We start from the raw sequence: 12162 nt of genomic DNA, 5'->3' as shown, positions 1-12162 counted from the left end.
AAGCTATAGCTGTATACGGCCCAGGTGTGTCCTTGTCCTGGTTTCGTCTGGGATAAATAAATTGTCTTCCTAGCAGCTGGCATAGCGCACTCCATACAAACTCTCACCACATGGGTAGCGTGCACCTGACTTCATCTGGGTCTTTGGATAACTGCTTGTCTTCCAGGCCATCATAAACCACCTCCAGCATGGCTAATTCCCTCAGGTACTGAATACCTTTCTCCATGGTGACCGACTTGGCTGGGTGACATATAACATCTTCCGTGAAGGGATACCTTTCCCTCATGCCTGACAGGAGCTGCCTCCAGAGGCTGTGGACTTGTGGCCCTTTTCCAATTGCTTAGTCAATGTCCCCTTCCATAGAAAGCGATCCCTGCTGTTTGGCTACTAGCCCCGTTATTTCAATACTGGATCAGCCAGGTAACAACGTGCTCACCTGGACTATGGCTGAAATGTTTTCGCATATCTCATAGCTCACTCAGGGATAGGGATCGTGTGGTTACTGCATCGTTTATGAGTTCTTCCTCTTCCTCCTCCTCAAGCAGTGGCTGCCTCTTTTCCTCCTCCTCGTGATGGCCCTGTTTCAGAGTAGTCTGCCTTGTCCAGTTCTTCCTCCTGCTCCATCTTTGAAGCTCTTTCACCCCTTACTAAACAAGCTGAATTCTGCTTCCCATATTTGTTCTTGAGTATAGGGGTGACTGATACCAGCACGGGCTGGTTCTCTGGGTCAGTTGCAGTGCCTGTTGTTTTGTCTCCAGACCCAGAGACCTCCTTTTCCCCTTGAGAGTAGTGAATCGTGCTGAACGTGGCTTGGTAGGTGTGGGCCTGGCCACAGCACATTGTGGTGACTTGTGTCTCTCTCAAATTGCCGGGGTGACAGCATGCTTTTTCCAAATATTTCACCAGTTTTTCAGGATTCTGTTCCAAAATGCTGGAGGTGACCACTGTCCTAGGCACTTGTCCTTACTATCCCACACATCCTGCCAGTTGTAACTGTCCAGCCCTGGGGCAAATTTCTGGGTAGTGTTCTTCAATAGTTGTTTAGGGTTAAACAAGACCTGAAACGCACTCAGGAGATACAGCAATAGGAACATGATGGTTTGAATATCCTGAGGATATTCTAAATTCTCAAGAATTATTTTAAATAAACTGGAGGAAAGGGGAAGATGGAATTAGATAATCACCCTTTATTCTATACCATTTACATCATACCCAGGTTCCACACCTCTCGATACATCCCAATTACAACCTTTCCTGTCATTTGATATATAAGTATAGATATCATTCCCTTAGTCAATGGCCATTATCTGTTGAGTTCATTTAGTCCATGACTTTGGGTTCCACCTGTTGTAGCAGTCCTTCAGGGTAGGAGAGATGGTATGTGGTGTTGAATTGTTACATGCTGAAGCCAGTTCTGGTTCTATCACCACTGTGCTTGTCCAGTTCTATCATCGCTGCACAAATTATTGGCTGTTCTCACTCAGAATCAAAGCCCTTTTGAGGCATACATCAGACTTCCCCATCCTCCCACATTACCCACCAACTGCATCCAGGTCCTTGAGCAAAAGCAATCCTGCAAATGGGTCTGCCTTTGCCTGAGGAAGGAATGACCCAGATTCTTTTTCTGCAGCATATTTTTCATGTGCACTACAGGGACTTTATCACCTTCTAAAGTACGTTAAAGTTTTGATCGGGCAGGGCCGATTGGCAGATCCCCAAGGAGCTGACCTGGGTTCTACCAAAAAGGACTGCCATGGTTTTAACCTGGTGCTAAACACCACACAGTCACTTGTTCGCTCCCCCTCTCCCACTGAGATGGGGGAGACAACTGGGAAAGAAAGTAAAATTCACGGGTTGAGATAAAAGACATTTTAATAGGACAGAAAAAGAAGGGAGAATAATAATAACCATGACAATATTGAGAAACAAATTAGTATATATGAAACGAGTGATGCAAAATGCAATTGCTTACCACTCACTGACTGATACTGATGCCCAGCCAGTTCCTGAGCAGCAGCCCCTCGCCAGCTTTCCCCCTAGTTTATATACTGAGCATGACCATCACATGGTAAGGAATATTCCTTTGGCCAGTTGGGGTCAGCGGTCCTGGCCATGTCTCCTCCCAGTTTCCCATAGCCCTGCAGCCTTCTCACAGGTGGGGTGGGGTGAGAAGCTGAAAAGTCCTTGACTTGGTGTAATATTGCTCGGCAACACCTAAGACATCAGTGTGTTATCAACATTATTCTCATCCTACATCCAAAACACAGCACTGTACCAGCTACTAGGAAGAAAATTAATTCTATCCCAGCCAAAACCAGGACAGTCCTGAAACAACTGAACTTCATTTACTGTTAGCAAATGCACCTGGTATTACCTCAATCACATCTGATTGTAACATTGAACTCAAAACTATAAAGGGGAAAATGTTCACATACGTTTTCATAAGTGAAGTACATATACATATACATGTATATGTTTGACTACATATTCACATATTAACTATGTGTTAATATAGATGTGACATCTATAAATTATGTATTATTCACATCCTAAATAATCTGTATACTTCAGCCTATTTACACTAAATAACCTACAATAAATCAAAGACAGGTGATGGAGAATTAGAGATGGAAAAATTACTAAGGAAGAATGAATAGCTTATAGGAGATAGGAGACAGTAAGACCTCTGCAGAAGAGTTACTGGAGTAAACTTAAATTTATGTATAAACAACAGGAGGGCAACTCACTTCATTCACTGATCACGACTTGTTCTGTTCTGGATGATCTGGTTTGTTGCCCGCAAATAACCCATGAGTTACTGATATAAAAATATAAAAGTGTCTAAAAAGACTTAATTCTTCCCTCCAATGGCTGATACAACCAATTTAAAAAATGATACACGTGTATAGCAAAGCTATACTGAGAAATTGAACTATCAAGAAAGCTGGTATTCCAGCTGTGGTTGAGAGGTTCTGAGCTCTGGTCTCTTTTTGATCAATACGGTAATGCATCTCTTTCAAAGAATGAATTTTGAAATTGTCAGCAATACAATAATCACATCTTCCTGTCCTAGAATTGGTTTGTAACTTTAAATTTATTTTAAACAACCATGTAGCGACAGTTGTATAGAAAAATGTCACTTCATTTAGTTCTTCATTTTACATGGGGATCCACTGAGAGAACTGATCTCCAAGGATCTCCTCCAACAAAGTATCTGAAGAAGTTTAATCAGGACCATTACCTTCTGCTCAGCATGCAATCATATCCTTTCATTACTACTTCATCTAACCACCTCATCCTTATTATTTCACACTGACTGAAGTCAAGCATCTGATTGAGAAGTCCATGGACTCCTACTAAGTGGATATGCAACAACACTTACTAATTATTCCCATTCTCATTTATGATTCCCAGGCCAGGGATATAGGGACTCAATGTTTGAAAAGTCAGAGATGGAGGAACCATAAAGCCCAAGCAAGATAATATTTTTTACAGTTGTAGAAAAGATAACTGTTAGGAAGAAGAAGAATATTGCCAGTTGTCAGCATTGTACTAAGCACCTTGAATTTACCTATTCTTAGCTGGAGAGCAGTTGGGAGAAAAAAGAAGTAGGAGGGAAGGCAGGTAAGCACATTCAGACCCATAGCAGATAGTGCAAACAACAGGTAGGTATCAGGACAAAATCACAGCAAAATGTCCAGTGCCAAGTCCCTCTATAACTAATTTGAATTTAATTATTGCTTACGTTATTAGCAACATGCTTAGGTACTGCCTATGTATTACCACGACTGAAGTCAGAAAATTTAGACTGGAAAATAATTTTACACCAGTTAAATAAAATCTCTGTATCTGTAATCTTCATAATCCTCAGAGAAGCAACAAATACACTTATACTCTAGAAAAATACTACATGTGCAACTAATGGGCTACTCTGATTTCTGTATTGGTCCTGAACCTTCAAACGTATGACCACTGAAATCAATAACTTAAATTTCTCGACTAAACAACTAAATATTTACCGTCTGAGTGAGAAATTCACCATTCAGTGATAAAATCATTTAAAGCTTCAGCTGAAATTACAGGAAAATCATTAGTCTTTTTACCTATGCGACAGACACTGTAAATCAGTCCCAAGGAGCTAAGTTTTAGCAGGTTCCTGCATTATTCATTAGGAGTTAAATGGAATATTTCATTAAACCAGATAGATAGAATCTGGTCATTTTTCATTTTCAAGACTAATAGTTTTATTTTAAATTATAGTACCTGAAGATTACTAAATACACAACACTACTGTTGGACTCTACCTAATGACAAAGCCTATGCACTTACTTCAATTGTACAGCAGTGTTCTGGTATAAATAGATGGTATCACTATAAAAGCTGGTAAAAAATTGTAATAGAAACATACACATGAAGAGGTAAGCTGCATACAGAGGAAAATGGGAAGTTAAAACTTACAAAACAATGTATCAAGAAATAATTTAAGTATTTCCTATTATTTAATGAATGCATACACTGTGAACTTCCTTTCAGTTTTGATTGTTAATCAGAAAAAATAAGTTTTGATGCTTCTTGAAGTTTTAAACTCCAAACTCATACCTCCAGCAGTTTGAGTTCATTCTACCATGAAAGACATACTGTGTTAATTTGAAATAGAAAATTGTAAATGTTATTTTAAGATAAAAACTGTTACGTGAATAGGATATGCTTTGGAAAAGCATCAGTTTATGGACAACACCCAAATGGGGCTATTTAGGTACAAAAGTAGCAGTCTGCAGTGGTGGAACCTAAGTTATATAGTCTTAAGAGTGAACAAGATTGAGAAGCAAATAGAGACAGACAAGTGAATGAGTAAATTAAGGCAAATTATAGCACAAAGTGAGTATTTACAACTAAGAATTTTATACACAGTTTATTTCACAGAAAAGTTTATCCTCCTTTGGAGAGAAGCAAGGGAAAGACAGCCAACACTTACATTTACTTTTGTCGAACTAGTTACTCCAGTTAAAAAAAGTTGGAAGACTTTTAAGTAAGTGTAGTTCTGCACTATATTTGTAACAGATTGTTTTTGTCTAACCCCAGCCAGCAACTAAGAAACACACAGCCACTTGCTTGCTCCTTCCCCTCATTGGTGGGTTGGTGAGGAGAAACAGAAAAAAAGCTAAAGCCCTTGGGTTGAGATAAGAACAGTTTAATAACTGAAATAAAGTAACATGTAATACTAAGACTACTAACAATAATTGTAACAGCAAGGGAGATTAAAAAAAAAAGCAAGAGAAAAAACTCAAGGGGAAAAAAGCCAAAACAAGTGATGAGCAATACATTTGCTCACCACCCACTGCCCAATGCCCAGCCAGTCCCCAAGCAGCAATCCCCTCCCCACCCCCTGCAGCTAACTCCTCCCCCAATTTATATACTTTGCATGACATCATATGGTATGGAATATCCCATTGGCTAGTTCAGGACAGCCAACTTGGCTGTGTCTCCTCCCAACTTCTTGTGCCCCTACAGCCTTCTCACTGGCAGGGCATGAGAAGCTGACAAGTCCTTCACTTGGGTAAGCACTACTTAGCAACAACTAAAACATCAGTGTGTTATCAACATTACTCTTATCCTAAATCCAAAACACAGCGCTGTGCCAGCTACCAGGAAGAAAATTAACTTCATCCCAGCCAAAACCAGAACACAGATCTAGAACAAGAGTCCAAATGGGCAATACTCACAGACACTGATCCCATGAAGCTTTTGGTTTGAATATATAATCTATTACTACCCAAGAAACACCAGTGCTGAATACAACATTTAATTAAGAACTGTCAGTTCAAGGCAAATTCATATCCAGATATTTATATAAAAAGACAGATATTTATATAAAAAGAATACCACCACCCCCCCCCCCCCCGGAATAATAATTATTCTATAAATAGTCACCTTGTGGTTGACGACTTGGATGATATATCTGAAGATCAAATGGTTGAGCACTTGTTTTTTGAATAACACTGACATTTTGGCCAGTCCATTTGTTGGCTTTTGCAAGTGTATTGGTCCGCCAATCTGTCCAATATACTTCACTCCCATACAAAGAAACAGCAAAAGGGTGAGAAAGATATTCATGACCCCGTATAATCTCTATCATGCTGGTTCCATCATATAATGCAGAATAAATGGCATCCGATCTACAAAATAACCCCAAATTTAGTATTATAAAAAAATAAAATAAAAATTAGACAATCATTATTACATTGGTGCAAAATGTATAAAAAACTTACTCTTACATACTGGTAAGACCAAAGAATGTTTACGGTGCAATCATTAACTTTAGAGATGAATTAGTTCATATTATTATTTTAACAAGAAATATGAAATACTTCTTGCATATTGTTTTTATATTTATCTCCATGCTGTGAAAACACAGCAGGAAAACCAGTTTCCATTCAGGTGAACTTACAGGAGAAATAGTAAAATAGCTTGGGTCTTCCATATAATAAATCTCAGCGAGGAGAAATGGGAAACTGCTCTCAAAGGCACAGGGAGCCAGGAGCCATGGACAATACCACAGCTGGCAGGCCAGAGACTTCACTGTCCAGGGCCACATCCCACTGTCGCAGTGAGGCAAGCAGAGCAGATCGCAGGGGTGGCAGCCAAATTCAACCAAGAGTCCAAATCACCAGAACAGTTTGGGGTGACAGGAGTCAGGCCAGGAAGCCACCCAGTGGGCTGGGATCCAGGCCACCAAGGCCCACTACCTGGCAGTGCTGTGGTTGGGCTGGAGACTGGTGCTCCAGTGGTGTCATTCGGGCAAGGGGATGAGCCCCAGGGCTGAGCTGAAATGGGCTCCTGGGACTATGGGCAGGGTGTGTGGAGGAAGGTGCCCAAGAAGCCTGGTCAGAGCCTGGTGCAGACCATGAAGAAATTACATATAATAGTAATGCAATTAAAGAAATGTACATACTACACATTTGCATGCGCAACTACATTCCACTTACAATGTAGTTCACATTTCTGTATATAAGAATAAGGATTCATAGACAGACAATAAGAATAGTGTTATCACTTTACCTGGCATCTGTCCACACTATTCTTTTTTCAAAGTGATCTACAGTAAGGCCATTAGGCCAAGCTCCAGTATCCATATCTTTATATATGATCTTTCTTTCCGCTCCACTCATGGAAGCAGACTCAATGCGAGGAAAGTTTGCATCCCAGTCTGTCCAAAACAGAATTCTGGTGAGAGGAAAACGAAGAGAGATACAAGAAAATATTGAAGCATCAAGAATAATCTGAAATGATTCAATAAGAAAACAATTGGGGAAAAGTTCAAGCGTTCATATGTTAAATGAAAGGAATAAGCATACACTAATCTGGGCAACAATAAAAAAATCCTTGAAATAACAGGGTAACATGGAGGCAATATTTATTAGTATTAGAGCAATCATAAAACTTAAAAAGTTTTTTTAAAAACTAGAAGTTTAATAGTGTTCCCATTTTCATGTTCATTAATACAAGTAACAGCTTGTCCTGTCTTCCTTCTATAGTTAGAAATGCAGCTCATTAAAAAAAAAAAATTATAATGACAGCCTTTGAAAGCAATCCACAGATGGGGAGCATGGGGAGGGGAGAAAGGGAAGAAAGGTGATTTGAGGTAACAGGGATTAAGGAACAAGCTAAACTAGAGTTTTTCATCTAATATTAAGAGTGTTCCAGTGAAGACCGCTAGATTTCAGTATGTCACTAACAAATTTTCTACACGTTAGTCTTGCTAAGAAAACTGAAAAGATGTGTTGTATGGTAGACTCTTTCAGTCATGTACTATCTCCAATTTTTTTTCAAATACGGAGAGCTTTCATCTGCATGACCAAAGTTTCTTGTTATATTTAACAGAAGCAGTGTCACCAAAAGGCCAAAACCAAACTCTTAACTGTTGTTAGCTTATTAAGTTTTCAATAACACACAAACTTTCCATTGTTAAAGAATACCTTTGATATGAAAACTTTTAATTATTTGTAAAAAGCCAATTGCAGAAAGTCAGACTATGGCAAAACTTCCAACAAGTAACATCAGCCAGCTTCAGTCCTGAACATATATTCTAATAAGGCCTCTCCATTTAGCACCTGTGAACAGTAGTACATGTCATATTCAAATAATAAGGGATAAGGATATAAAAAGGCCTGTCTTCCTACCAAATTCCATTTCTCTCTCCGTGGGTGGTGAGGGTCTCTGTTCCACGTGCGTGCTGTGCACATAGACAGCTGCATGCCAGCAGCTAGAGCCAGACTACAGGTCACAGGGGCTGTACATCTGGGGTGCCAGCAACTACAGAGAGTGAGGGTGTGCATTTCTCTGTGTGATTGCTGGCAAAGGTGAAGCCAGACTAATGTGTGCGTGCACCTCTGGGAACAAGGCAGCTGGGGGAGTTGGCTACCAGAGGGACCAGGGCAGCCAGGCAATGAGCAGAGGGACTGTGAGGTCTGGAGCCTGACTGAGCCACCCACGTTTGTGTGTGCCTATTTGTGAGAGGCAGCTGGGGACAGCCAGCATCCAGGGCTAGTTAAGGGATGGACTGGGTGGGACTGGGTGCCTATGCCAGGCTACAGCAGTGCCTGCTATGGAATCCTTACCAGCAGCTGCTGTGGGGCTGCAGCCTCAGGGGCTCACATCCTGCAGCCAGCTGTGCAGCCCAGCAATGCCAGGGCCAGCCACTGGGTAGGCCTGACCTCTAAAATCAGCTACTGAGGAATCCACATTACACATACATCCACCAAAAGACCTTCATCCTTAGCAGTCAGGGAAGTTAACAGATGAGACCATTGGCGCTGTTTGATTGTCTCAGTGCTGAGAGATTCTGCCTGTGTAGACCTATGGGGCCACGTGTGTTTATGTATATACATCTATTTATATAGTGCACCTGTGGGTATGTGGATTAAGAATTCAAACTCAGCCTCACTGCATGTTGGAATGCAGTTATGGCAGCCATGCCCCCACCACTGGGATACAGGATTTGCGCAATCCTGACACAACCATCTACTTTGAATCATCAGTGTTTGTTTATTCATATTTGTGAAAAGATTAAGAAGCTGTATCCATCTGTGTTCAAAAATTATATTTTTCCTCACTTCTGACAAAATGTAGCATACAATTGCTTCTAGCTGTTCAAAAGGCAGATTAAGCCTTCAGTTTCAGGAAGAGTGGTGATTTGATTCCGCCCCCCCCCCCCCCCCCCCCCCAACCATTTCATTTGAAAAACTTATCTGCCAATTCCTCTGCCAACAGGATGCCTCTTTTTAAAGATCTTTATTGATAAGCGATGCACTCTGTAAATAAGCTTTCTAGCATGTCAGTTGAGAGGGCAGCATCCATACTCATTAAAGCACGTACTTCCTAATTCAGAATTTAGATCCCAGAGGGACCTCAGGTCCCAGAATATGGGACCTTTATCTACTTCTATTTTTATGTCCCAGCTGTGTTTCTGAAATAAATATTCAGTGAAGACACATGACAAAACATAGCAGACTCCTAAAAAAACCTAAATATCATGACTCTGCAAAGTCATTTTAATTTGTATTATTTTTGGCCACATTTAATTTGTGGGTTTGTGTTGGTGGTTTTTTTCCCTGCTCTGAAAGAATAGTAATTATGAGAGGAGAATGTAGCTATTGACCATTACTTCTTGGCCTCTCTAAGAGAATCCAGCTAGACACAATGTAATGTTGGTAATGAGGTTTCTGTAATGAGTTTGCAATTTCAAAAAGTCTCAAAACACTGCTCTAACTCCAAGAATCATGAAATTTTTTGTAGCAGTAGACTTAATTTCAATACAGAATCAAAAATGACACCTGGCTCAACAAGTTAAGGGTTCCACAAACAGTTTTACTTCCCTTCCACTACTTAAGTCTATTGACTTAATTTTTAATATAAATGGCATGTTTAGGTAATTTTTGCTCTGCTAAGAAATGAGAGGTTAATATTAAAAGAAAGCAAAAATATCCTAAGTAAAGTTTTAGTGTTGTGTATTGTTTTTCTTTTTTAATATAAAGAATTTGAAATGGAACTGTGAAATACATTTATATGTTTGGGGACTGCTAAAACTACATATTATGTCAAAACAGTTTTTATTGTGTTAGAATATTACCCAAATCAGCTATATTTTAATTTAAACATACTGGTTTTAAACACCCAACTTCAGCTTGTTTTACTTAATATTCTGTTTGATATTATGAAAAAATTCTAACAGGCATTAGATAAAACAGATGTTTATAGTAGCAGGCTAAATCTACTACACTCAGTTGCTTGTTATTACTAAGATTCCAGTTTATAGAACAACCCTTATGAATAGGTAATAAAAATACTGACAATGTTGGCAAGCATTATTTCCACTTTAGAGATGGATAACCAAAGACAAAAGGTGGTATTTACCTCACTCAACTTTTAGTTTTCCAGTAACATTTAAGCTATACTTTTAAAGTCCCACCAAAAAATCAATCTCTACATAAGGGAAATCACCTTGGCAACACCTAAATCTGTCTGTTAACGACAAAGGAAGGTTAGACCAAAGACTCCAGTTGCTGCCATCCACATTAAAAAATTAGATGAAACAATCACATAGCAAGGGAAGTAATTTTCCAACAAATAGATCTCTGCATCTCCTGACTTACCTTTTCTTAACCCTTTTTATCAGGGAACAACACATTAATAAAGGATTGTATCTCACTGAGAATATACCTTCCAAGAACTATTAAAGATAAGTTAGGAACTATATAACTCATAGCAAAAAAGGAAATCAAACAGTCTCACATTTACACATCTATCTTTACAATACCTCACAACATGAAAAAGTAATCTTTTTATAATTACCCGTATCTGGGATCCAAAGCAATAGCCCTTGGATGTTCCATAGCTCCTGCTATTAATGTTGTTCTCAAACTGCCATCTAGTTTTGCTACTTCAATTTGATCCAAATTGCTGTCTATCCAGTATATGTTTCCTGCAATCCAATCTACAGTAAGACCTTCAGGTGTGGCCAGGCCATGTTGTACTACCACCTCAATGGCACTAACACCTTAAAAAAAGAAAGGGGCGGGGGTGGGGGGAAGGAAAAAAAGGAAAAGTCTTAAAGAATTAATATAGTCTGATATAATGAACATGGACATATAAGTCTATCATATGCTCTTGGAGTGAATTCTTGATTAATCTGATGAATGATAATACTTTGTTCCACCTGACAATTTCCTTTACAAATACGTAAATAAGTACACTTTTGGCAGTACACAAATAAACTTCATTCGACAGTAATAGAGATTTTTAGTATTCTGATGCCTTAGTAAGTAAACTCTCAATAAAGGTCAGAGATCACATGCAGAGTAATATAGGAGACACACATGTGCATTATTACCAGCATATTCTTTTGCAGCACCTGTGAAGGAGATGCTCATGCTTCGTTGCCCACTGACTAGATATATTAGACAAACTCATGCATCTCTATTTCCGTTTTTTCTCAATCAGAAAAAGAGAAAACTGAAAGATTGTAATGGAGACAGAAATGGCAGGGAGAACTCTGTTTGAACTACACATTTTGAACAACTCTACAGTAAATAGCCTTTGTCCCTTTGAATTCACTTGGCACAATTCAGCACAACATCATGCTGTCTACCAACAGCTCGTCCCTACTAAATATTTCCTCTGGAGGGTCTCAAAATTTTTCACACCAAGGGCAACTACAGAAGCACTCTGTTAGCCCTCAGGACTTCCACGAAGGCACAGTGCTTTTTTGCAGGTGCAAGTCAGTTCTTGACAACTGCAAGACTGAGGAGGTAAATTGCTGTATTAAAAAAAAAAATAGTAGAGAAATAATTTGGATTCCGGTATAGTGCGGTTATAACACAGCATGATGACAACAGACTATCTTACAGCTTTCATACAAACCCCAAAACCGCTAATGAAAAGTAGCAAGTCTTTGGCTGTCTTTACATACTTAGCAGTGTAGGATATTTCTTTCCTGGTCTAGATCTGCAGATACAAAAATATCCCAAAATACCACCTACTAAGGAGAAGAAAAAAACTACAGAAAACAAACCCCAAGTGTGTCAGAGAATGTGAACTTCTACAGAAGCAAGTTAAACAGAGGCTCATGCTGGAATGAAAGTGCCTGAAAATACACTTCAACAA

General features: G+C 39.3%; 1 protein-coding gene across 1 annotated transcript in view; it reads right to left on the bottom strand.

Moving 5' to 3' along the window:
• LRP1B (LDL receptor related protein 1B) overlaps positions 1 to 12162 on the bottom strand; it is a 379972-nt gene that overhangs the window by 229927 nt on the left and 137883 nt on the right. Inside the window, 3 exon segments of the mRNA XM_037398644.1 lie at positions 5932 to 6176; positions 7060 to 7224; positions 10852 to 11056. Of these exon segments, the coding sequence (XP_037254541.1) occupies positions 5932 to 6176; positions 7060 to 7224; positions 10852 to 11056 (615 nt within the window).

The sequence above is a fragment of the Falco rusticolus genome, chromosome 8 (genome assembly GCF_015220075.1).
Source record: "Falco rusticolus isolate bFalRus1 chromosome 8, bFalRus1.pri, whole genome shotgun sequence".
Lineage (NCBI taxonomy): Eukaryota > Metazoa > Chordata > Aves > Falconiformes > Falconidae > Falco > Falco rusticolus.
This window is presented reverse-complemented; position numbering and strand designations above follow the sequence as displayed.